This window comes from Eleutherodactylus coqui, chromosome 13 (genome assembly GCF_035609145.1).
Source record: "Eleutherodactylus coqui strain aEleCoq1 chromosome 13, aEleCoq1.hap1, whole genome shotgun sequence".
Taxonomy (NCBI): Eukaryota; Metazoa; Chordata; class Amphibia; order Anura; family Eleutherodactylidae; genus Eleutherodactylus; species Eleutherodactylus coqui.
This window is the reverse complement of record NC_089849.1, coordinates 32,406,938-32,434,485: the sequence shown is the minus strand read 5'-3', so window position 1 is coordinate 32,434,485 and position 27,548 is coordinate 32,406,938. Positions and strand designations below refer to the sequence as shown.

The 27,548-nt window shown below is 46.7% G+C and overlaps 2 protein-coding genes across 8 annotated transcripts in view; one reads left to right on the top strand and one right to left on the bottom strand.

Moving 5' to 3' along the window:
• Positions 1-7,351, top strand: part of HDAC5 (histone deacetylase 5) — an 85,953-nt gene extending 78,602 nt beyond the window's left edge. For all 5 annotated transcript variants that reach the window (XM_066586402.1, XM_066586401.1, XM_066586404.1 and 2 more), the window contains one exon: positions 64-7,351. In XM_066586402.1, coding sequence (XP_066442499.1) covers positions 64-103 — 40 coding nt within the window. In that variant the 3' untranslated portion in view covers positions 104-7,351. The remainder of the gene's footprint in view (positions 1-63) is intronic.
• G6PC3 (glucose-6-phosphatase catalytic subunit 3) lies at positions 6,851-27,548 on the bottom strand. 3 transcript variants are annotated; one of them, XM_066586405.1, is made up of 7 exons: positions 27,430-27,548; positions 20,817-21,034; positions 15,114-15,214; positions 14,959-15,037; positions 12,656-12,774; positions 10,208-10,349; positions 6,851-8,910 (listed from the first exon to the last, which is right to left on the bottom strand). In XM_066586405.1, the coding sequence occupies exons 1-7, from the start codon at positions 27,430-27,432 to the stop codon at positions 8,550-8,552; spliced, it is 1,023 nt and encodes a 340-aa protein (XP_066442502.1). In that variant the 5' UTR covers positions 27,433-27,548; the 3' UTR covers positions 6,851-8,549. The 3 variants fall into 3 exon arrangements, with proteins under 3 accessions (XP_066442502.1, XP_066442504.1, XP_066442503.1); XM_066586407.1 differs by lacking the exon at positions 27,430-27,548 and adding an exon at positions 25,727-25,812; XM_066586406.1 differs by lacking the exon at positions 27,430-27,548 and adding an exon at positions 25,718-25,800.

Below are 27,548 nucleotides of genomic sequence, written 5' to 3'. Positions count from 1 at the left end.
CCCTTTATAATGGTCTGTTGTAATTGCCTGGCAAGTACTAATTTAGCCTCTGTGTCCTTACAGACCATTGGAAGAGCCCATGGAGGATGAGCCGGCGGCCTAATCCCCCCTCCCCTCCTGGGGACTCCACACACCACAATCCTTTTTTTATTTTCCTTTCTTAGTTTTTGTTATGGTGATCGGTTTATTTTTTCTATTAAAACCAAGAAAAAGGACAAAAAAAAGAAAAAAAAAAAACGAGAAAGAAAAAAAAATCATAAACACAAGAAAACTCAATGGGTCAGATGTCATGTGTCCCAGCGGGCAAGACTAGCACACCCACCCTTCCCTATCCTCGGGGACCCCTCACTTTAGCTTACACGCCATGCTCAGTCTGGTCTCCTGTTAACACTAAATGCTACTGCCAATGTCTCATTGATCTGTGCCTCGTACGTCACCGGTGCACGCATAAGGTCCCTTTATTTGTGCCACAAATCTCGGAGTGTACCATCACCTGTCCGGGCAGCCATCTTTTGATCTGATCCCATCTAACTGAGGACTAGAAGCCAAGGAAGTAACATAATGAATACCCTTTGCCTCCCCAAATGGTTACTTCCAATGGGTTCAGACACTGTATCGACCCTCCATTAAATCCTGACTTTATTGCCACCTATAGAACACCTCCCCGACCCCAAAACAGAGATGCTGTTTTTCTCAGATTCCTAAAAATCGCCATTTGTGAGAGTATCGATATTACTGTTGTTTTTTTTCCCCCACTAACGCAGATTTGTAGTCGGCTCGGGGTTTGGAGATAGTGCTGCCTAAACACAGGTATTTCTAGTCTTTAACTCCTTTGTGACACAATACGCCTTTTTACTGACCTCACTAATGGGCTTTAAACCGGCACATTTATCTTTTTGAGGTGGTGGCTTGGCTGACTACTGACAGCCAGGATCCTGCTCTAACCACCAGATGCGGAGAAATCTCAGATCCTTGTAGTTGAGCCCCTTACATGCCATAATTATCAACAGCAACTGCAGCATGTAAGCCGATCACAGAGGAAGGGGGCTCATTCAGTCACCCCTCGACATCCCACAGTGCAGTTGCACCGTACCAATGGCTTCTCATAGCAAGCGGAAGCCTGATAGTACACTGCATTACTTATGTACTGCATTCTACTAAGCCTATGATAGCAGCCTATTAGACTCTGCCAGAGGCAGGGCCTAATAGGCTGAGTTACATGGCAGACATGGAGGCCTTTGTCAGACTTTCAGCTGCTGTGGAAACCCATTGATACCTTGCAAATCCGCGCCATTTCATCTACGTGTGAACATACCCTATATGTGGATTTTTGCCACAAATTTCATCTTTTAGGTGAAATCTTCTATGAAAATCAGGCTGAACATGCTGTGATTTCCATGTAGAATCTTTCTGGTACATACTGATGGGGTCTCCAACACTCCCTCACTTGTATTGTTCTGTAAATTCGTGCAGTGCAGAATCTGCAACGCAATTCACTACGTCTGGGCCCTCGGGCTCCGTCCAAATTGATGCCATGGCTTCTGTCCATAAGAGTGCTATGACAAGTATACTGGATTCCTTTACAAATGGATCCGACAAATCTTGAATCGGTCAGGTTTGTGGCAGCATCCTGCAGAAATGGTGATGCAGGCTGCGCTATCAAATACTGGGGAATCCCTGGCGGATTTTATAAGAGACGATGGAGTAAAATGCACCAAATCTAATAAGAACTGTAAACTTTTTTATTACATTTGGTGCATCGTAGACCGGCCGTGCACCAACTGAAGTCTTAGGCTATAATTTATGCTCATTTCTGGTTTAATTTATAGTGAATTTGACACGCCTCCACCTTCCAAGCCCCACCCACTTTTAAAAAATAAACGTGGCGAGTGTAAAATTTGAAACTTTTTCATCCCAGAATTCTTGCATAAATTTGTTTATGAATTCCCCCCAGTATTATAAACACGTGGGGACAGGGGAATGACAAAGCCTGACAAGTGCGACCACATTTCTGACTACTTACCTGTGTTTATGGCAAATTATCCTTCAAATATATCCTTAAAGATGTTGTCCCACAATACAAGTCTGGCCAGTGGCTAGCTCCAGCATCTGGGACTCCGGATTATTTGGAGTACGGGCTGTTCCCAATCAGACATGGGACTGGAAACCACTTGACTGCTAAGTCTATAGAGGGACACCATCTTCAAGTGCCCTGAAGTTTATACTGAGATAGTCTTGCAGGCTTAGAAAATGACCGCCACCACTGATTGTACATGCTTCAACTTTTGACAATGTTCCAGAACTTGAGAACCTGTCATGGCGTGAGACTTTGATGTTGACGAACCTACGGATCTTGAGTCGTGCTTCTGCACATGGCCGACCTCTTCTTTAGGCCTTGAAAGGCATTGATTTGTTTACTACATGCGTATTAATATCTCCAGCCATGAGAGGTTCACTTTGAAGGGTTTGACTGGTTTGGACAAAACCATCTGATATTGTAGATCTCTAACAAGCTGAATGTGAGGGGCAACGTTTTAAGTGCCAGTATCAGCTGGTGGGTAGCAATTGTTTTCTGCCCCCCAGAGCAGAAAGCCATAGTTCTACTCTGGGTTTCAAGGGGAGTCTTGATTGGAGTACACTAATCCTCAGGGCTGGGACGAGGTGATTGGGTGCCCTAGTCAGATCAAGCAAATTGCACCCCCTCAAATTCTAAAAATGCACATGGCAGCACAGCCTCCATAATTAATCCCATAGTTACTTGAAACTTCAGACTAGACCAAAAGAATAAATTTACTCCCCTCTCCTCCTCCAGGCACTGGCGTCACTGCACTGGGTCCTGGTCTGAAAGCAGTAGCTTGAAGAGGAGCCGCCGCCAATATGCTAGGCCCTCTTCTAGGGGTGCCACCCACTAGGTCATGACAATGGGTGACGTCAGAACCAAAAGCAGTTGTACCAGATTGATAAGTTATCTCTTATCCATAGGATAGGGGATAACTTGCTGGTCAGTAGGGGTCTCTATTGCTTTCAATGGGAGTGAAGGAAATACCCAAGCTGGTGCTGCTATCTCGGCAGTCCTATTAAAAGTGACCGGAGTGCTGGTGCGCTTGCACAACCAGCGGTTCACTCAGTCCTCTCCTCATTGCATGAGGTGCAGTAACCCCGTTGTGACGAAGACATGGGACCTTCGTTCTCAAGATCGTGGGGGTCTCAGCGCTGAGTCTCCCATCGATCAGCAAGTTATCCCCTATACTGCGTATAGGGAATGACTTGTCATTCTGGTACAACCCCTTTAATGCAGCTGGAGAAGCGGTGGGTAATACTTTAGATCATGCCCACTTTCACCACTCCCCGGGCTTCCTGTAGCAATGAACGTTTCTATCAGTAATGGAAGCACTGGTTGTTTATGAAGCTAAGTGGTGAGATGACGCCCTAGGCGAGTGCCTACTCCTTGTCCCGGCCCTGCTCCACCTCTCGAAAAAAATTGCCCTAAAGGGCAAGAAGTTGTCTTACCTAGGCAACCGCTGTAACTGACAAGTCTATAATGAACCAACTGACCATTTGACGCCAATCCCTACAGGGCATCAGAATAATGCTGGGGCCCCTCTGCATGTATGCGTGTGTGTATATGTGCATCCATTTACAATGTTGTCCTGGGGTTGACAAACGTAGCAGTTGTATGTGTGTTCGTGTTAATGTGAACATATACACACAGCTCATACAGCTATAGATTGGAGAAGATTATCCTGCCAAGGACCAAATTGAAACGGTTGCGTCTATCGAAGGGTTTCGCTCTTGTACTCTTTGAGATATTTCTTGTTTCTCTCTGTACTTTCACCGCCCCCCCTCCCCCACTCCCCTCCCCCCTTGATTCATATATTATGTTAATAATGAAACTCTTTGACTGCTATGCAAGTCGGCCCCTCTATGACACTATGATGTAGCCTTCAGGTGTAGTGCCTCTGGTTCTAGCAATTTTAGAAGACCCTATGGGATGCCGGGCTCCGATTTTTAGAATTTTTGGGCTTGTTCACACTACACAATTCTATGGGCACCTGGGTTTCCATTTAATATGTTGAGATCTATTTCTTATGCAGCCATTTCTTAGGCTGGGAACAGTAATGAGTCAGTAAACGTGTATAGGATTAGTGTAGCCGTTATTTATTATTACGTATCGTCTCACAATTTGTATTTCTGTTTTTGCATACTTTTGTGTTGCCTAGCAACCACTTCCTGTCCCAGTGACCCAAAATGTTATGTCCGCCTTAGCGATAACTTGCACATGCCTAGTTTAGGTCCCTACCACTCCATCGAAAAAGAGAAAAGATTGGTAGAAAAACGAGGGAAAAGATTGTAATTTCGGTGCTGTCTGTGTACCGAGAGACAGGAAAGCCCCTCTCTGTATGGGTGTCTGTTAAAGGGGTTCTCTGGGACTTGTCCTATTCATGACCTATCTTTAGGATAGGTCATCAATAGTTGATTGGCAAGGGGCTGCCACTTGGGATCTCTACTGGGAGCAGATAGCGTTGTCAACAATACAGTGGCCCATTTTGGTACTACAAGCATACCTCCCACTGAGCTCAATGGGAGCTGTGCCTGCAGTACCAAACTGGTCACTGCACTATCGACAGCGGTGGGTGAAATCCCAAGCAGCGGACCCCTGCCGATCAACTATGACAACTTATCCTGAGGTTAGGTCATCAATAATAAAAGTCCCAGAAGACCCCCATTAAGGGGCCTCCATTAGCAAGACTGATGAGCCATTGCAAAGCATATCTATTAAGGCTTGTTCACAATGCCGCTGTGTCATTCCATTGTTCGGCCCTGTTCTAGGAATCTAACAATGGTAAGACCTGAAGTGTTGTGTTTGGCATACGCCAGACTCCAACGGCGCAGTACGGATCCCATTGGTTATATTATCTGTCCTGATTCCGTTTCGCCCTCTGACATTTTTCGAGACAAAATAACGCTATGTGTAACACTATTTCTTCCTGAATTCTATGTGATTGAGACCTTAGGCCAGTTTCACACACTGTGTACTGGCTGCACTGAAACCCCACAACTACATACAGTACAATGTTAGTGAATGGGATTTTAAATAATCCCATTTACTAATCGTGAAAAACAATCCGCTGTGGATTAGAGTTATGTAGCAGAGTTCCAAGTCCGCAGCGCACTGTTGTTTTTCTTGGCGAACCATTGCGACTATTTCACCTCAGATTTCATTCATTTCAATAGAATGAATGAATTCCGTAGCTATTTCTGCACCAAAATCTTGCGAGGATTTCATTGTGGATCTACGGCGTAATTTATTTGTGGTCTGCTAGACTAGCCGCACTTGGTGCCTCTTCATTAGAATGGGTGCCATGCAAAGCCACCAGCTGATTGCTGGTGTGCTTGTATGTAATAAGGGGGGGGGGTTATGATGGTAGAGCCCCTTTAATTTGCACTAATGAGTTTCATGCATCAAAATCGTCCTAAGAAAAAGTGTAAGTGTTGTCTGCAGCCGACAGAAGTATCTGAGACGTCTCGGAGAGGCTGAACATATGGCTCAAGAGTTTTGAGCACCTTCTTGTGCCAGTTGTCAGTCTAGGGCACACTAATAAATCCGTCCCACTGTGCCACACAGACAGAATATAACTTTCTGGTATTTCACACAGTTTTCTGTATATACCAACCGCTGCTTCTTCTGTAACACTTTTGTATTTAACTCCTTTCCTATTAATTTATTGGAGGTTCTTTATTCTGAGCCTCATTGGATCCTTCTGCTGCGTCTTACATGAAATGCACATTGCACAAACAAGGCGGCAGGATATTTTGTAACATGACCTTGAACGTCCCCAAACATAAAGCACCGCTGGCTCTCCTACTAGACCGGACGATGACTAGATGGCTCCATACGTCCCTTTTTTAAATGGGTCTTCTAGTTCCTACAAATTATCCCCCATCCACAGGGATACACATGCGGAATTGCGATGTGTTTGCGTGACACTTCTTGTACGATAAAGAGGGTTTTCCAGGGAAATGCTACTGGATGACTTATGCTCAGGATCGGTCATCAATAGTTGATAGGCTTGGGACCCGGCCAATGAGCTGATCGGGTGCCCGCTGTCCATGCTGCCACACATAGGGCTACGGAGTGTAAGCTGTTGGTCTGATCCTCGAGGCCGGTGCAGCTCTCATCACATCGGTGGGAGTTGCAGTTGCAAGCGTCAACCACTACACAGTGGTCAGCGCAGCAGCTTCCTTTCCGTATGCCTGTGTGTTGCAGTAGACCCCGGCCGATCAGCCATTAATGACCTATCCCGCAGATAGATCATCAATAGTATTTCCCTGGGAAACGCTTTACGTATTGCATCCCTCTTGGCTAGCTGACTATATAATCACATCACTGTATGGCTCATTCGGGGCCAAGATGACTCTTGAGTGGTTACAAAATAGCAGACAGTATGACCCCTAATTGGATGTTCAGTAGTACAGTAGCATCCACCAGCTTACTGTTATTAGGGCATTGGACTTATTAGGACTTAGGTGCCATATGTCAGGTGATCACTGGCTCTACCAATCAGATGACACGGGAAGCGTTGATTGGCCAGTGGCATGTCCTGGTTTGCCCTAAATCATGCACTTTACTTACCGGTCGGGTCCGTCTGGTGTCTGTCATCAAGTTGGCACCCGTCAGATACATATTGTGCCTCATGTATAAAAACTAGTACAGAAAACCTGGACAGTGTCGCTGATAGAAACTAGACCCGGCTCATATTTTCCAGTGCAGGATAGAAAAGGACAGGATTGATCGGATTGCTTGCTTTGGGCAACATTTTGCGCCATACTTTACACTTCAGGCCAAGTGTTCTGATCCAAGTACAATATCAGTTTAATGGATTCTCAACATATTAAATCAATACAAGATTTGGTAACGTTGGACATTGTTTACAGCGTACTTGTTCTTACTAAGGCCAGAACATTTCGGAATGGGGGGGGTGGGAGATGGGATCAGGTGCGGGTGGATATACCTTTAAAAAAAAACAAAAAATGATGTCTTAAGGCTTCGACTCCTCTCACCATCACACGCAGTGGACTTGTGCAACTGTCTCGTAATTTGTCGTGTAAATAAATATATATATTTTTTTCTAAATTAATAAAGAAAACCTCACATGTTGTTCGGCAGTATTACGTGCAGAGTCGGGGGCTCTGGGTGGACTCCGTGAAAGGCTGGTCCACTGTAAACTCCCTTTTTTGTGTGTCTCTATGTCTCCCTCACATGCTGTGGGTATGAATTTTCATCTGAGTATTTTGTAATATGTCCTGTTTGTCCTTGTATAAATAAAAATGTGCTCAGACTTGCAGGAAACTCTGTGTATGTCTGATTTGGGGTGAGGGGTAAAGAAAATGGTGCTAAGTGTGTGTTTAAAGGGGTACTGCCATCTGAAACTTTCATGGCCTATCCACAGGAAATGCCATGAATGTCTGATAGCTGTGATGCCCACCTTGCGGGACCAGCACCTACCTCCAGTCCTGGTCTGGCTGAATGCGCTGGCTGGACCTGCTGTGCTTCGTTGTTTCCATAACTTTCATTGCCTCCTATGGGAATTACGGAAATAGTGTAGCGCTGATGAGGTTGACGCGCGGCTGGTAATTAAATCCAAAGTTTGGTGCCGATGTTTGTTTATTTTTTACCAGCTGGTAAAAAAATAATCAGCTGGGCAGCAACACTCCAGTCTAGGCGTCGCTTATGTAATCTGAGACTCTAACCCCTCACCCAGCATCTGTGCTCCTTCACATCCTGTATGCAGCACAGATGCTGGGGAGAGGGGTCAGAATTTTTTGATTACATAAGCAGCAGCCAGACCGAACCTAGAGAGTGAGTTAAAGTACTTCATAGTGTAGTTGCTACCCAGCTGGAGGTAAAAGGGTGGGGAAAGCACAGAGGGGGTCACTACTGCTACTACAGGGGCCACTAAGAGCCGGGACTATTACTACTGGGGCCACCAGAATAATTGAGGTAAAATCAAATGTTGTGATGGGCCACGCTTCCAAAACAATGCGCCCTTTTACCTTGGCCGGTACTTTTTGGTGTCAAAGGTGGCAACCTTAAGTGCTGCCCGCTCAGCTGCTTTAATAAGTCCTGACCCCCTGCGGTCCCCGCATTGTCAGGTTGGTGGGAATAGGGGTAAGAACTAGAGAGAAGTGCAGGTTCCACACGTGAGACAATACACCTGAGATGCTTTGACTGTTTGTTAGGGTGCATTCATGTGCAGCTGATTTGGTGGTGATCCACACTAATATATATATATATATATAACAGTTAGTCTCTACTTTGTTTTCTACACCAAAACACCTGCTGACAGGTACCTATTAAGTATGTACCCTCTTGTGTGATTGTCAATATAAATTATAGGATACAAACTCTCGTTTCAGTAGAATAGAAAGTGAAATGTTTCAAATTCCTGAACTTCTAAAAAAGGAACAAACTAAGAAAATTCAAGTACAACCTTCAAACACTGCAAAATATAACGCTCAATATCTTATTCGGAGCAGTCGGGGTTGCCTCAGTCTCTTCTCCGCACAGCCCCCAAATACAAGTCCCTTATGAGATAGGGGGACAAATTGATGACAATTAGAGGACAGAGACAATGGCGCAATAAGTTCAGCAGGTAGTAGAGCAGAGGGGAAGATGATGGAAGTGGGAGCCCTTGCTGGAGCTTGAGTAACAGAAAAGACATTAGCAGACCAACCAGGCGTGAAAGGGGCATCTGCGGGTCTCTGGGCAGTCTGCGGAAGATTGGGCAGTGCAAGGCAAATCCCAGTCCTAGAACGTTCCCTGCGCTCCTTGTCACTGATGAAAAGGGTCTCGTTTCCGGTTTTATCCATTCTGCCTTTGAGCACCATTTATTTGCTAGATGGATCGACCTAGCACCAACCAAAGAACATAAAGTAATTAGTGATTGCCTCACTCCCCTCATTGCTCTCCACTTAGAGTGAATTGCTTGTGATACAGTGGGTCTTGGAAGATGGTATCACATGGCATTTCACCCACTTGAGGTGCTTTCACATGGGACAACCTGTCAGGCAACAAATGCCTGACAGGCCATCCCAGTAATAGTCATTCCTGTGCTTTTACACAGAAAAGTGTATCCCTGACTGAATGGAGGTGAAGTGGTCCGGGGATTGTTCTGGCCTGCCCGCCTCCATTCACAGCCAGCAAGCAGTCGTTCATATGTGACTAGTAATTAGTAGGAAATTTATAGTACCAGTGTTTCTGGTGGCACAATGCACCACACAGCTGTGCTACATGGTACATCCATTATGATCCCCACACATCACATAGACAGCTCTGCTACATGCATCCTGATTCACACACACACACAACTGTGGTACATCCATGCTGATTTCCAGACATCACCAGCTCAGCAGACTCCTGGATACAGTGATCAGCCCCTGGTCATGTTAGCCCTGACTCCACCCACACAGGTGATCACATGACAGTGGCATCATCACAGGTCCTTGTGGCTGCTGTCAGCTTATCCAGTACTTTCTACCAAACTGCACAATGGCTCCTCCCACAGCAGTGACATCACCACAGGTCCTTCAGCCCCCCGGATCTCTTTTACCAAACTGCAGTGACGTCACCGCAGGTCCTTCAGCCCACCAGATCTCTGTGGTGGTAGCTCGGTGTCTTCTGTCAGGACTGCTGAGTTGTGTCTGACATAATAATGGCTTAGTTATATTCTCATTTTGTAATTTTTGTCCTCCCCTTCCAAAAGCCCTAACTTTGCTGTTCTTCTGTCAGTCAGGCTCTGTGTTTTATATACGCTGTAGGACCTGCAATGACGTCACCGGGGTTTGAGCATGAGAAGCACCTATACAAAAAAACATACATACTCGTGGTCAAGTAGTTGTTAGTAGTTTGATGCTGCCTGTTTACACTGAACAATCCGTTGTTCAGTTTTCTGCATGCAGAGACTGAACGACGAGCCAGAAATGAACGATTCTCGTTCGTCGCTCAGTCGATACATGTATTTAACTGAATGCTTATTGTTCAGATTCTCGCTGAATCGCAGGAATCCAAACTATAATCCTTCCATATAAAAGCACCTTGAGGGAATACTTTAAGTAAATTATGAAATGCAATGTATCGTGTCACAGTGTAAAGTAACCATAGGAAAATCAGTAACATTTCTATGGTATATGTCAATGTCCCACTCACCACGATAGATCCAGTCCGAAAGCGCTCATCCCCCAGTATATAAGGACAGCCCCAAGGAGCAGACACAGTGAAGACCATGCGAAAAAGGCAAAACTACGGCCGAGGGGAGTATTACGCTGCAAGAAGTATCCTAACAGTATACCTAGGTGAGAGAAATGGAGAGCGATTAACATTACATCATGATTGTGTCACAGTAAAGCTCCAGGAGCTGCGGTGCCCAGCAGTAGTCCCCGCTGTGCTCTGGGTACAGACAGTATTTGGGAGTGCTGCAGTGGTTGACTCTCCGATGTGGAATTTGGTGGATTTTTCTGCCCAATCTTCCACAGCAGAAAATTCTGCAACATGTCTGCTATGTGTGAACACAGCCCTAAAGGGGACCTGAGTTTAAAAAAAAACAAAAAAAAAAACTATTTCAGAAGCAGCCCAGGTTCTCATTGGTCGCTGTTGAAAGAGCTCAAATTGGGTGCAAACAATTCAATTTGCCATGTCGATTTTCCTATTTTGTTCAGTTGCCCTGCTGTTTGCAGTCCACTTACAGGTAGGGGGCGTCTTAAGCAGCTATTCTGCCAGTACTGTACCGGCTGGGACTTCCTCTTCCCATGCTGCCTTGCATAGCCCTGCTCCAATCAGCTGCAAGGCAGCCTCTGCATGTCCGCCCCGCTGCTGCATGTAGTCAATAGTTACTAAAGAAGCCAAATTGCAGGCAGTGGATTGCAAAGCTACTGGATGACCCCCCTAGTGGCAGGCGCTTCAAACTTGAGATGCAGCTGCAGAATTACATAGTATGGTAGGCCAAAAAAAGACATATGTCCATCCATTCAGCTAATTACCCCCCATTGTTGATCCAGAGGAAGGCAAAAAAAAACAAACAATGCGGTAGAAACCAAATTTCCCAATTTTAATGGAAAAAATTCCTTCCCAACTCCAATCTTGCAATCGGAATAATCACTGGATCACCGACCCTTCTGAAGTTATTAATGACTATAACATATAATATTGTATTGCTCAAGAAAGCCGTCCAGGCTCCTCTTGGACTCTGTTATCGAATTTGCTATCACCACGTCCTCAGGCAGAGAGTTCCATAGTTTCACTGCTCTACAGTAAAGAACCCCCCTCTATGTTGGTGTAGAACCTTCTGTTGTTTGAACCTATCTGGAGAAGCTTACCAGATTCAGTATGACGTATTTCAGGCCGGTTTCACATGGGTGATTTTTCCAGTGATGTGAAAGCACTTGCGATCGCTGAAACATGAAGCCCATGAGAAAATCGCAGGCGGCAGCGATGTGAGATTATTTTCAGAAAAAAGCATCGCTGATGCTCAGACATTGCATGAGCAAATATGTAATATTGCCACGATTTTCTCACGGGGAAATCGCACTCACCCGTGTGAAATTGAATTGCGGATGATGCACAGGTCAGTATGCCTATAGACATTCATTGGGCATCCGCACGTAATTAAATACCTGCGGATGTCATTTTCTCTAAGTGTGCGGATCGCATGTGTGGGAAAACACCTGAAGCATGCTCCATTTTCTGCAGTTTCCCACACGGACGGCTTCCATTGAGGTCAATGGAAGCCATTCGATCTGCCGCACAGACGCAGCTGACACTGCATCCTTTCCGTGGGAAAGCAGGAGATTTGAAAAAAAAAAAAAAAAGCTCGGCTCATGCGTGCAGAAGAAAGAAAATCCGTCTGCGACGAAGAAGACCCGCATGACAGCTGTACAGGTAGGAAAATGTATTTTTAGGCCTCATGGCTGCGGGCACAAGTGGAAACCGCTGCGGGATTCCATACTTGGAAACCGTGCATGCCCGCGGACATGAGGCCTAAACAACACTGAAGGGAGCCTTGCAGCACCCAACTTTGAAAGTTTTTTTTTTTTGTATCTCAAATAAAACTATGGGCGCCTTCAGACGACCGTATATCGGCCGGGTGCTGATATATGGCGTCTCTCTCTGTGCCCCTCCTATTGCAAATAGTGACGAGGGGCAGAGAGGAGGCGGGAGCTCAGTGCACTGCTCCGGGCTCTTCCAGCCTCCTCCCTCTGCAGAGAGGAACGCCGTATATAGGCACCCAGCTGATATACGGTCGTCTGAAGGCGCCCTTAGGGTGCTTTCATACGGCCATATCTCGGCTGGGGTTTCACGCCCAGACGATATACGGCGTCTCTCTCTGCAGAGGGAGGAGGCTGGAAGAGCCGGGAGCAGTGCTTTGAGCTCCCGCCCCCTCTCTGCCTCCTCTCCACCCCACTGCACTATTTTCAATGAGGAGAGGCAGGGTGGGGGCGGAGCTAATTCCAGGAACTTAGCCCCACCCCCGTTCCGCCTCCTCATTGCAAATAGTGCAGGGGGGCGGAGAGGGGGTGGAGAGGAGGCAGAGAGGAGGCGGTTGCTCAGAGCACTTGAAGTTTAAATTTAACCCTTTAACGACACAGTGCTACCATTTACCTGTAAGGAGGCCAGCGACAACCTGATGGGAGAAGTGTGCTAATATAAGGAGTCTGGAGACTGCGATGCCCCCCATCAGCACACTGTACAGGATGAGAGGCAGAGCGCGGATCATCCCCCTGAAGAGAAAAGTGTATGTTAACATCTATTAACCCCTTGAGTGGCAGGTTTCCTACCACCCTGTCGTGCCCACCAGGGCAGGTTTTTTAAAATGGTCTAATCATTGAATTTCAACTAGTTTTGCAGTTGCGTCTCAAGAGCCATAACTTTTTCATTTTTCCATTGACATGGCCATATAAGGGCTTGTTTTTTGCGGGACAAGTTGTGATTTTTTAAACAGGGGGGAGGAAAAAAAGAAATGGGGAAAAAAGAAAAAAGGGGCCATGTCATTAAGGGGTTAAATAATGTATTAACTTCCTTCTCTGGGTCATTACGACGCACATGGATACCACATGTGTGATTGTATTTTTGATTTTTTACAAAGTAAAGGGAGACAAGTGTTTTTTTTATTTTTTTAATAATTTTTTTCCTTTTTTTTTTTTTAAATTTTTTTATTTTTTTTTGTCCCTTTAGGGGACTTCCACAGGGACCCATCAGGACCCCTGATCACATTCCAGGGGTCCGATGGTGACAGCCCTTTACATGCTGCAGTGACAGCCCTTTACATGCTGCAGTCACATAGACTGCAGCATGTAAAGGGTTAACACAGCAGAGATCGGAGGTTTTCTCTGATCTCTGCTGTAAGAGCTGGTACCTAGGTGTCCTCTGACAGCTAACAACCAGCTCTCCCTGCCACAGAGACCATCGGCTTGCTTCTGACAAGCCGATGGTCTCTATGGCAACCTGTAAACAAAGCAGGACATTGCCGACATGTCGGCAATATCTTCTGCTGGTTTTTCAAAGCCCTTGCTTTGTTCTCTGTGGGACTGTGCAGGCAGAGCACACTGTCACAGCTTGTGGCACTGTGCTCTGCAGCTCCCATAGTGATACACAGCCTGGAAATCTTCCGGGCTATGTTGCTATGAGCAGTGGAGCTCGTCACGGAACTTTTCCGGGCGTGCCACTCAAGGGGTTAAAGTGGTATATATGAGACTAAAGACCCCCAGCTGTTACCGATGGCTCCCTCATACACACAAATGTTTGGCTTGGCTGAAGGTTCAAATGTTTAGGGGGGTAAGCCACATCTACACCGCTCTGATGCCGGTTTTTATCCTGGGGAACCCAAAGGATTAGGCAGTGAAATTCGGCGTCCCCGATCCTTCTTTTTCCTGACATCATCTATAGGGGAAAAGTTGGGCTCCCTCCATACACATTAGACAGTCATAGGCCCTGCCGTTATCGGGCAGTTTGGATGACTAATGGGCGGTTGCACCAACCAAGATGTTGATCCCAGTTTAAGTAAACGGTGATGAGCTGTTGAACTAGGTTTAAGAAAAAAGTGTTGCAGCAACACCCCTTGATCTAAGATTTGCTCTTCTATCAAAGGCTCAACCTAGAAGAAATGTATCATGCGCGGTGATTGGTAACTGTAGTCAGGTGATCTTCCAGCATTCGTAGCGATAGTAAAGAGATGGCCGCTACCAACGGCAAACGGTGTAATTTCACTACTCAAGAAAAGCCTGTCAGCTTAGTGCGCCGAGTTGGATTTCGCCAGTTGTACTTTGATCGCCGCCTTTGAACCCAGATCATAGGCTAAACACCATTGGTGCAATGTTTTTGTACTTGATCAGTGATCACCTCTTTTTGATTGCCAATCAAAATGTTGGCGCAACCGGCCCTAAATGCGATGTCTAATGCATATGTGGGGGCCATAAAGGGGTTGTACCAGGTTCACGAGTGATCCGCTTCATTCATTTCAATGGGGCTTATGGAAACACCCAAGTGCTTGGCAGCAGTCCAAAAGAAAATGGAGCGGCAGTTCGCTTGCGTGACCTGCACTCCATTCAGTCTCCTAAATGCAGAGAGGGGGGTGAACAAGATCTGGGATCCCCTTCTGGATTGCTGGGAGTCTCAGCAGTGAGACCTCCACCGATCAGCAAGTACAATCCCTCTAAGGCCCAAGAGAGCTGTATGTGTTGCCAATGTGACTATGCAGAAAGCCAGGAGGCAGAAGAAACATGGGAGGTAATGTTCTCACGTAAATTAGAATTTGAGGGTGTTATACGTGACTGGAAACTCCACCCAAAGTTTTCAGCTTGTGGCTGGAGTTCCCCTTACAAGAAACCTGCATATGGGATAAATAAGCCATGTGTTCACAGCCTGAGAAAATCTATAGAGCAAAGTGCTAGTTCATTGTGTCTTACCTCGGTAACCGGGCAGTACAGAACATTACTATGGGCCATAATGCGGCTCCAGTGATCATGCAGTGTCCTGAGGGGCTTCCTGAGAACAGAATATAAGGTTAGTGCCAAGTATTTCAGCTATATAGGATGTGGAAAAAAATCTTGTCTGCACTGACCAGGGCCCGTCTCACACGTGGAAGGGAACTGCTTCAAATTGTAGATGTCATGTAGACCATTGTCATAGACCCACCAGAATGGTCGCTCACCAAACAGAAACCTGTGGATGGACAGTTAGAGGGAAGTATGAGATCAGAAGGTAACAGAGTGCATTGGAGCTCGTACAGAAACTACATGTGTGCAGTGAAACACATATAGTATGTAAGGCTGAAACAAGACATGTCCATCCAGTTCAGCTTATTACCCTCCCAAAGTTGATCCAGAGGAAGGCAAAAAACTCCAATGAGGTAGAAGCCTCATTTAAAAGAACAAAATTCCTCCCTGCCTCCAATCTGGCAATCAGAATAATCCCCGGATCACCGACCCATCTGAAGTTATTAATGACTATGAGATGTAATAAAGTATCACTCAAGAAAGACGTCCAGGCCCCTCTCAAACTCTTTCATTGAATTCACCATCACCACTTCCTCAGGCAGAGATTTCCACAGTCTCACTGCTTTTACAGTAAAGAACCCCCTTCTGTGTTGGTGATGAAACCTTCTTTCCTCTAGAAAGAGTGCACCCCCTTGTTACAGTCCTGGGTATAAATAGATGATGAGAGAGATCTCTGTATTGTCCCCCGATATACTTATACATAGTTATTAGGTCGCCCCTCAGCCGTCTGTTCTAAACTAACCCCATTTTTGATAACCTCTCTGGGTATTGTAGTCCGCCCATTCCATTTATTACTTTAGTTGGCTGCCTTTGTACCCACTCAAGCTCTGATATATCCTTCTTGAGTACTGCTGCCCCAAACTGTCCACAATATTCCATGTGTGGTCTGACCAGTGACTTGTATAGAGGAAGAACAATCCTCTCATCATGCGCCCCTAGACCTGTTTTGATGCACTCCATGATCCTATTTGCCTTGGCAGCAGCTGCCTGACACTGGTTGCTCCAGTTAAGCATTTCATTTTCCCCTATGGAAAAAAGGTTATTTAATAGATTTGCTTTCTCCTCATCACCCGCTACTATTTTTCCTACATTTTTTTAATATGGGGCCAACATTTTCATTATTTATCTCTTTACTATTTATATAATTGAAGAACATTTAGACACAACCATTATCGCTCAAAAGCCTGCTTGAAGTCAGTGATATGTTTTATCAGAATGCATGCTGAGTTCTCAGCAGGATAGCACTAATAGTATTCTTTCAGCTGCTATCTCACTCGAGAACAAAGGAGCTGAATACAGATGACAGACCTCCAGCTGTTATCTGCATTCAGCGAAATGCTTCATTTGCATGCTAATAAACTCTTAAGTAGCTGAGTAGTCCGTCTACAGCGGTGCAAGAAGCGTTGTCATTGGACAGTTGAGCAATAGAAGAACGTTCTACAGAGTGATGAATCGCGCTATTCCATCTTCACATCAGATGCAGGTAGCTGGATGTGGAGGATCCTAGGAAACCTCTTCTGAGTGTGTTGTGCCAACAGTTATGTACGGCAGAGGTTCTGTTACAATCTGGGAATGTCTTACATGGCATGGTCTCGGTCTGTTGGTTGTAGTGACAAGAACCATAAACACGGAGGTGTACCCTGACATTCTAGACAATAATGTGCTGCTGACAATGTGGTAATACTCTGGGAATGGTCGGCCATACTTCCAACAAGACTTGTCACAAATCCAACACTATTTTACATTGGGTTGAGGCTATGGATGTACCATGATTGGACTGTCTGCAGTCTGACCTGAACCCTACTGAACATCTTTGGGGAGAACTGGAATGTTGATCAGGAAATATAAACAGCGTCCATCTTCTTTGAGAGAACTTGCCAGACGTTTACAGGATGAATGGAGGGAAAAACCAGCTGAAGTGTATGAGATGTTAGTAGAAACTATGCCACAGAGAGTATCTGCTGTTATTAGAGCTAAATCGTTCTAAACAAGGATTTCACATCAGGAAATCCATGAATGAATTTGCCCATTGAAGGGTACATTCACACATGGCGGAATTAGTGTGGCTTTTCTGCATCCAAAAATCTGCACCAAAAACTGCATCTAACTTCACACCATTGGTGCGGACTCTGATGTGGATCCGCAGCAGACTTCACCCCTTCAATTGAAAGAGTGAAATGTGCTGCAGATCCGTGGCAAACACTGCGTCACAATCTGTACCAAGTGTTGTGGATTTTGAGATGAAATTTGGTGCGAATCCACACTGCAAAATCTGCTGCGGATTTTGTCATGGAACGCACCTTAAGGCTGCCTGTCCACAGCCCGGGAGCAGGAGCCAGCAGACGGATCTCCACAGTCAGCCTATCTGATAGATAGGCTGACTGCGGAGAATCGCGGCAATTCGCAGCATGCTGTGAATTGCAGACCGCAAGCGGAGAATCACAATGATTCTCCGCTCATGGACTGGGGGCTGCGCTTTTCATAGGAAAGTGTTCACTGCGTTCCCCGGGGCCGGATTATCGCTGCGGGGAACGCAATGTAAAACGCCCGTGGACAGGCAGCCTTAAAGGGCTCAATCTATGGATGAATCTGTGGGAATGCAGGTGGATATACGCCATGGTTTTGAAGGTGAAAACTCTGAATCAGATTCTACTAGTGTAAACACACTAGGCGCTCCGTCACACTGGCGATCGTGGTACCGCTCCGAGAAAATCGTGGTCAAATCGCAACTTTTTTCACACGATTTTTGAGCATCAGCGCTGCTTTTTCTCACAAAAATATCGCTGCCACTTGGGATTTTGCCGCAATTTTTTAAATGTTAAAAACGCATTGCACGAAAATCGCAAATTCAGGTTTTGCGATGCGATAAAAAGGAGGCTCCATAGATAATATGGGGGATTAAAAAAAGAGCAAAACACAGAAAGATAAGACATGTCGCGACTTTTTATCCTCGCAACATCGCATGAATGAAAACATCGCAAATGTGAAGGAAACCATTGAAAATCATTGGTTTCATAATTCTGCGTTTTCATTCACTCTCGCATTGCACGAAAAACCCGCGATTTTATTGCCAGTGTGAAGGCATCCTTAGAGCCCATTTAGCATATTTTCTGAATACAGACAACACACTGACCCAATGAATTAAATTGGAGTCTTCAGATGGGCCTTTTTATGTGGACTGTTGGTGCGCGTGGAATACAAATCACAACCAGTCTTATTTTGGTCCGTATTCAGGGATCACAATCGCCCATTAAAGGAGTTTTCCAGGAAAAAAATACTACTGACGACGTATCCTCAGGATAGCCCATCAGTAGTTGATTGGCTGGGGTCTGCCGCTTGGGATGCCAGCCGATCAGCTGACCAGGCGCCCGCTGTCAGCGATGCAATACGCGGGGGTTGGAGTGGAAGCTGCTGCTCCGACCCCAGTGTAGTGGCTGGTGCTTGCAACTGCAGGTGCAGCTCCCACTGATTTTAATGAGACATGTGGCTGTAGTTACACGCGACCGGCCACTGCACAGGGGTCATAGCATTATCTTTCGTTTCATACTGTGTATTGCAGCGGGCGCCCAATCAGCTGATTGAGGATAGGTTATCAATAGTATTTGTGTGGAAAACCCCTTTAAAGTCTTTGGTTGTGAAAATAAACCATGTTCATTAGCATCCTTATTCACCGAGGGTTTCTTTGCACACCCAGTTTTACGTGGTTTGTAGCAAAAGTGGCATCACTTGCGCCCTACTTGTTTATTTTTCCTTGCATGAAAAATGGGTGACAAACGGTTGCGACATAATAAAAAAAAAACGCACATATGGAGCAAAAAAAGCAGGTAGTACACATAGGGAAAATGAGGCGGTTTTTACAGACCGACATTACATACAGCCGGGTGCTATTCGGATGGCACACAGACTGAAATTACGCTGGTGTGCCCTTGGCCCAAGGGCTCATGCCCACGGGCGTATGCGTAAAACGCTGTGGGTTTACCCAAAGCATTTTACCCATTTTGGAAACATACGCTCTGCCGGCAGAGACCATGTATGGTAGCGTGTGCACTGCGGAGATATAGAACATGCTGCAGTTTATTTCTCTTGTGTCTACATGCACGTATATGAATCAATGAAAGTCCATTGACTCCATTCACCACGTATCATGCGGCCATGCTACGCAGGCGTAATACGTGGTGAAAACACGGTTATGGACATGAGCACTGAGGCTAACTTCACACGGGCGAGTACGATATCGGGCTGTGATTCACAGCCTGATATCGCGCTCGCCAACATATGATTTTTCCGCGGATGAAAGGTGTTTTTGTAACCAAACCACCTCGCATCACTTCAGTGAAGCGCGGAGTTTCTCCCATTGCTTTCATCGCATCGCATGCACCAAGAACGTGGCGAGATGCTACTGCTGGTCCCGTTTAAAACAGTGGAAGTTACGATGCGAGAGCACGCACAAAGATCGGACATACCGCAATTTTTTCCCCACCTTCAGTTTTACTCCTAAGTGGAGTAAAACTGGAAAAAAAAAATCATTCCTCCATCTTTTTTTTTTGGGGGGGGGGGGGGGGGGTGGTCACTGTTTCTACAGCGTTCATAGTGCAGTAAAACATCTCATGATAGCGTTACTCTGTGGGTTGGTACGATTGTGACGATACAACATTTATGTAGATTTTTTTTTTTTGCTTTTAAATATCTTTCTTAAAGATATTTAAAAAATATCTTTGGGAAAAAAAATATTTTCTTCTGCCATGCAGAATGTTCTTATTTTTCCATTGACGTAGTTGTGTGAGGCTCATTCTCTGTGCGCCGTCCGTTTCTCCTGCAGTACATACGAAGTTTTGATTGCTTTTTATTACATTTTTCTTGGAGACAGGGTGACCAAAAAAGCACAATTCTGACAATGTGTATTATTTTTCTAAAGCCGGTCACTATGCAGAGTAAATAATGTGCTACTCTGGTAGAACGGACGTTTACAGATGCAGAAATACTAAATGTTTTTGTTTTTTTATTAGAAATCTGGGAACATTTTTTTTTAACTTTTATAATTTTTTTTTTTAACAATTAAACTTGTTTTTACATTTTTTTTCTATTCCCCATAGGGGACTTGAACTTCTGATTATTTGATCGCTCCTGCAGCATTATGTAACACCGCAGTATTACATTATACCATAATATGACAGGCAGTCTATCGAGCCATACCAAAAGGCAATCTGAAGTAGCAGCCCTGGGAGCCTTCAGAAAGCTCTTTGTAGCGCTCTTTTGCTGGGATTTTTGGTAAAGGGGGGGGGGGGGCTAGGGAGGGGGTTTAAGCCCAACCTGCAAAAAAAACATCACCTAAGAGGCACTGTCCGGTTCCGCTGCACGTCTCCTTGAGCGCTACGCTCAGCCAATCAGAGCCAGCGGTCAATGAACCAATCAGAGTCATTCAATGCCAGCCATCCAAAGCCAGAATCCCTCTGATTGGTTCTCGAGTGCTGGCTCCAATTGGTTCTCCAGGCCACGGCTTAGCCACTCAGAGGCAGTGCTTCCTGGAGGCGGGATTTTTCAAACTCCTGACCAGGAAGTGCTGAGTAAAAACTACAAGCAAGTCTGCCGGGGACCTGAGGAGACAAGTGGCAGACCCTCATCCATCAACTACAGATGTCCTATCCAGAGGATAGGTGATTGATTAAAAGAAATCCCAGAATATCAATATTCCAGGCTTTTTGCGGCTGTGTATAGTCTCTGGTTTATATACTGCTCCAGTCTTCCAGGTCACCCTGGTTTATACTCACCACTTAAAGACTACATTCAGCCATTCGCTGATGGCGGCCAGCCACAGGACAGTTACTCCCAGTTGGTGCTGGAGAGCATATGCCAGAGGAAAGTAGAAAAGAAATATGAAGCCGGGATCCCCGAGGTAGGTCACCCACAGCCAGAACTCCTCAGTGCCATGTAGGTGTTCCTGCAGGTAAGCGGCCAGCGCCACGCCGGCCCTGTGTAACTCATCCATCTGGAAGACAGAAGACCTGATGAGCATGTCAGCTATAGCCGATCCACAGGAAACAGAAGTCACATGACGGGAATAGACTCCACTCCATTAGGGAATTTGACCCATTAACACTAGAGGGCGCACTTGCGGGATCTGCTTTTTGACCAGTATAAGGCTATTTTCACAAGTAGTCGAAAAGCTGAAAATTTTTCGCAATCGAATTGGCTAAGAAAATCCACAGCGTATTATAGTAGAAGAAAAAGCCTGCAGCAGGAAATTGACTTGCAGCGTGGATTTTAACCCCTTCCTGCTCCAGGGAGGGCACACTCTTTGTGACGTCATTGGACCTCACACCATGTAATAGCAGAGCGGTTGCCATGCCATTCGGAGTCAATGGCGTTTGTCTGCCATGGCCTGTGTATGATGATAAGCGGTAATGCATTGCAGTTCAGACGGAACAGGCCCGGCACATATACGGCGAGGCCGCAATGCCGTTGGGCGGTCAGAGACAGCTTAGCTCTGCTAAGTGCTAAGCTGTCTCCCCCTTCCCTCTCCCTCAGCCTGCTCTCTGCCTCTTTCCTCGCCTCCGGCTGTTTGTAATGGGAGGGGTTGGGGCAGAGCTAAAGTCCCGTCCCCTCCCCTTGTCCATAGCTAGCAATGGGAAGGGAAGGGGTGGAGCTTAGCCCCGCCCCCCCTATTGCAAACAGCCACGCTGCTAAACTCCCTCCCACCTCCCTTCTCCGGCAGCTAGCATTGGCTCCCATAGTGTCTATGCAGCGGCCGACGTATTCTGGCTGGATAGATAGCTCCAGGACTATCCTTCCTGCTCGGCATAAAAGCGCCCGGCGCTATATTGGCCGGCCGGGTGTTTTTACGCCTGTCTGATTTGATGCATTGGAATCCCATGCATCAGATGGGAGCGTATATATGCCAGCTGTGAAAACGGCAGCCAATATACGCTACGATCTGATGCACGGGCTCGGCGTATATGCCGTCGGGCGGAGGGGCGACAGCTAAGCTCTGCTAAGCTGTCCTCCCTCCCCCTCACTGTCTCTCTGCAAGGGGAGGAGGCAGAAGGGGCAGGAGCTAATGTGCTGAGCTCCCGCCCCCTCTCTGCTTTTGTAATGGGAGGGGCGAGGTTTAGCTCCACCCCTGTCCTAACCCCCTTCCATTGCAAACAGTGGCAAGGGGCGGAGAGGAGAAGAGAAGGGGCATGAAATTTAGCAGTCACGCTGCTAAACTTCCTCCCACATCTCTTCTCCGGGCGCTGTCATTGGCTCCCATAGGAGTCTATGGCAGAGGCCGTAGTCCGGCCAGGAAGATAGTTCCAGGACTATCTTTCCTGAGGGGCGTAAAAGCGCCCAGCCGGGCGCTTTTACGCCACGGGAATACGCCTGTGTGATATGATGCATTGGAATCCAATGCATCAGATAGTAGCATATATCGGCAGGCCATATAAATGCTGGCTGATATACGCCCGTGTGAACAAGCCCTAATGCTGTACCAAAAATAGCAGAATTTAGGTGTTTTTTTTTTCCTGCCCTCTAAAAAAAAAATTTAATGCGTTTTCCAATTCCTACAAGTTATCTCCTATACACTGTGTAGGGGATAATTAGCTGATCGGTTGGGGTCTGACCACTGATCAGGGGGATGATTGAAGTACAGGTTGGGCAGTCGCACTGCGCTCCACTCATATCAATGAGAGCGCAGAAGATTCCGGAGTCCTGGCAGTCGGGCCCCACCAATCAGCTGGTTATTCCTTATCCAGTGGAGAGGGGATCCGTTACAGGAACGGGAAAACCCATTTAATGAACGTTATACAATCCATTAGATGCGCCCCATACAGTTCATCCCACAAAAACCAAGCCTCATACGGCATCGGAACGGGGAAAGAGATGAAAATCCCCCGAAAATCAGAGCGCCCTTTGGGCCAAAACAGGCCGTATGACTAAGGGGTTAAACCCACATATCAATTTATGCTGTGGATGTTCCAACGAGGGGTTGAAATCTGCGCCAAAATCCGTATGTAACACAGATCTGCGCCAAAATCTGCAATGGAAATTCCACAAGTTGTGACCCTCCACTAAGGCCCTGTACACCCGCGTACGTCCGTGTGACATCCATGTGTCTTACATGTCCGCTGTTTTACATCTGTGTGTGACGTTTTTTTTTTCCTCGCCTAGGAAAAACACGTTACAACGCGGCCGTGAGGCTTATTCACATGAATGCATTTGCGAGCGCAATACGCAGAGCAGAGAACGCGGCGATTCCAACGGGTTCTGTTATATTGTGTCTGTCATGTGCATTTCGGTTGCGGGGAAAAAAACAATGGCGCATCCCATCGTGGTTCATATTACGCGCCAATTAGCCCGTATCAAACTCAATTCGTCATGGAAATCAAAGAAGTGTTCTGTGCGCCTGCGCAAATACTCGTTCACACGGTGGGGGAATCGCCTCCACACGGATTTAAAGGGCTAATTAGACCTATGAGGTGTCTGTGTTCGTGGATTTACGCAATGTTTTGCGAATACCCGCAGGTGCGCATTTGAGTCACCCCATAGACTCCTATAAGGAACGTCGGCGCACCACGGCTCCATATCGCCCGCTCCATCCATGTGACACCCCTGGATGCGAGGCGTTTTCATCAGCAGGGATGAAGGAATCCCCGCGGCGCCCGTCACAGGAGGATCTCCGGGTTGTCCCACTGTTTTCAATAGGGATGCGCCCCATTAAAAGGAATGTTTCATATCTGTGCGAGATTTGTGCGTCTGGCAACACACAAACCTCACACGATTTTCATTAAATTTCGCGATTTTTGATGTTAGAGCAAAAAAGCAGATTTATGAACCCCATGGTTTTCAATGGTTTCCTTCACATTAGCGATGTTGCGAGAACAAAAAATTGCGGCGTGCTCTATCTGGCGCAATGCACACGGGCGCATCTGCACTGCAGGATCCGGAGCGAGCGTTCGCCACGGGATCCCGCAGGACATACTGCCCACGAGCAGAAATCAACTGCGATTTTCCACTCACGGGTGGAAAATCGCAGCATGTCCTATTCTATTGCGCGCCTCGCACCGAGTGCTTCCATTGCAGTCAATGAAAGCCGTTCGTCCCGTTACGGGTCGCCGCGGATCCGCCTCATCGCCGGTGTACAGACAACATGACAGGTACCCAAGGGTCATCGCCGGGGGGCAGGATCTGGCAGTCGGAATCCGACCCGGCGGCGGGCATTCGCCGTCTCTCTGCGATGTTCTTATCTCCCTCTGCAGCCTCCTTTTTATTGCGCACAAACTTGCTTCGTGATGCGATTTGAACATTAGAAGTCCTATTGACTTTCACGCCAATTTCATCGCGGCGGCGATGCGGGATCACGCCTAAAAGAAAGCATTGCTGGGGCTCAAAAGTCAACGGAACAAGGATGCGATTTAGCAGTGATTTCGGCGCAAGAAAATCATGGCAAAAATCGCATTTTAGAGCTAGCCTCAGGGCGCCACCGCACGAACGCTAAAACGGCGCTTTTTTTGCTCTATGCGAGGGTGAGTGAAAAAGCAGATTTATGAAACCGATGTCAATGGCGTCCTCTACTCCTGCGACAGCAAAAAATCGCGCCGTGTTTTATCGCCTTTTCCTGCACCTATGTGTGTTTCCATATGAAGCCATCGTTTGTTCGATTTGGGTGAAAAAAGGCAGAAAGACGCACTTTACAAAGCAGAAACGCATTTGCCCACCCAAAAAACGCAACCGCCTGTGAGGTGGCACGCTGGGGCCTCATGTCCGCGGGCAGTAGAATCTGTGAGGATGACCCGCAGCTCAGTACGCCCGTTCATTGGGCATCTGCAGGTTATTAGATACGTACGGATGTCTTCGCGGATCGCACGTGCGGGATAACAATCCCAGCATGCTCCATTTCAGTTGTAGACCCAGTGTAACCTGCGGCTGGGCATCACGTGGGCGTAAGCGGATTTACACCGCGCCCGTTGCTTACTTGCGAGCATTTTACTGTACTTTTAGCGCACGGAAATCATGCGCATTCGCCCGCAGCGCTTATTCGAACCCATTAAACTAAATCGGTTCCATTCGCCGCATCTTGCGCGCACAAATACGATCGTGTGAATCCGGCTTAGCGACCGGCACGGATCTGTCCGCCGCACTGGTTTGCGTTTTGTCAATTCGTGCGGATTGCGTAGAGTCTTTAATGCAGAACGTCTGGCGGTTTCTTCCGCAGCCTTCATTGGCAGAGCTACATCTCCGGTACACCAGAAATTCACTACCATTCCGCGAGACGCGCCAAATTTTAACAGGTGCGGAATTCAAGCTCCATCAGGATGCATGTGACGCGAAAATGTCCAGGTGGGCTAATCCCGCCGCGCGTGGAAGGCCCCCTAACCGCGGCGTGGCACCGTACCGTGATGTTTTGCGCCGGCCCCTGGGGGTCAGTCATAAGGCTATCCATTACACTCCAGTTATGGCCTCCCACTGCTCTATAGAACTAATTAGCACTATCTGCTCCCGGTCCTTAATGAGAGGAACAGGTGTAGAGGTCTCAGCACGTCCTGCCAGTGTGTGGAAGCACTTGCTGGGAGTTGTAGTCCCGCACTACTCGGTGCGCGCGCACAACTGCCTAAACTGCGCAATCCCAGTCTCCTCCGTCTCCTAGAAACGGACCAGCGCCACGTGACCGCCCCTAGCCACGCCCACCTACCGCTCTCACCCGGCTCGCGGAGCAGACAGGCAGTTAGTTGCCGGCAGTTTGAATGACTCTCTCACGCTCTTCCTTGGTTATTGACACGTCTCAAGTCCCGCCCATCTACGACGTCACGAACATGCTGACTCCTCCCAGGCTTCCACACAGTCAAACACGCCCAATAGCGTGTGACGTGTTCAATAAACCACGTGACCTAGGCGGCCGCTTGGAGGGCGGAGCTTATGGACACCTCAGGTGACTGCGAGTATAGTGAGAGTGATTAACCCCTGCGTGACCGGAGTCCTTTTAAAATCTCATTAAACTCCTTCATTATGCAGCATTTTTTCCCCTTTGTTTCTTTACATTTCTGAGCCGTAAAGACGCCTTTATTTTATGGTGCGCGAGATCACCAAATTATATAGAAATAAAGACTGCAAACAATTCAAGTTGGATTATCATTGCTGCAGGACGTACCATTGTAGAGGTTATCCCATTTTTCCAACCGCTGGGACCAATAGGGATCCTGAGAACAGCGCGTCCCATGAGTGAAACGGATCAGCGGTTCCACATGTGTGATCACCGCTCCATTCATTATCTATGGTGACAGCCCGGCGCTGTGTTCGACTGTCTCCATCAGCCCCATAGAAGTGAATGGAGCTGTGGTCATACATGCTCACCACCATTCCATCCCTCGGGGTCCCTGCGGTCAGAAGTTTGGGCAAAGTTATGCGACTGTGATGCGCGATTTGGAATCACATGACCAAGGGCATGTAGCCCTAATGTTAGACTCTTGAATGGTCTGCCCCGTTATGCTATGCTACGTCTACTGGCACCACACAACTAGTGACAACGCGCAGCACGTTTATCGCATGGTGCCATGGCTTTAGATTGATATATGATTTTGGTAATATTAGGCAATGGTGGGATGGAATGGTTGAGGAAGTAAGGGTGGCTGGGGCATTAGGAGGCAGGGATCATTCTGTCCTTGAATTTTGGATAAAAAGGGGTAGACGACCTGAGAAAACTCAGACCTCAAGGTTGGATTTCAGAAAGGCAGATTTCAATGAACTCAGAAAGAGGGTAAGAAGGACCCAATGGCTGGATGTTTTTAAGGACAGAAATGTCCAAGAAGAATGGGAAATATTGTGAAATGAGATTCTCAAAGCGGAATCGTTAACAATCCCTAAAAGAAGGAAGAATGGGAAGCATTTAAAGAGACCAGGATGGATGAACACAGAACTTGCACACATGTTAAAGAGGAAGAAAAATATGTTTATCAAATGGAGAGAGGGGGGAATACCTAAAGAAGAATATAATGGGGTCTGCAGAAACTGTAGGGCAAGGGTCAGAAAAGCTAAAGCTAATAATGAATTGAGACTTGCAACAGAAGCCAAAAACAATAAAAAAGGATTTTGGGGGTATGTCAAAAGAAAAGTCAAAGGTGCTCTTGGATGCTTACAAGATGAAAATGGTGAATTGGTTAAGAATGATGTTGAGAAGGCCGAACTTTTATATTCCTATTTTGTATCTGTTTTCTCTCAGAAAGTAGATGAAACATCAACTGATCTTCCCTGTGCTATTGGGGGAATAAAAGAATGCAGGCTATCTATAAGCAGAGAGATGGTGAGAGAACACTTAGCTAACTTAAATGAATTCAAGTCTCAAGGTCCAGATGAATAACATCCTAGGATACTAAACGAAGCAGCGGAGGTAATTGCTCAACCACTCACCATAATCTTTGATAATTCCTGGAGAACAGGAGAAGTCCCAGAAGATTGGAAAAGGGCAATGTTGTCCCTATCTTCAAAAAAGGGAAGAAGGTGGATCCAGGAAACTACAGCCCTGTGAG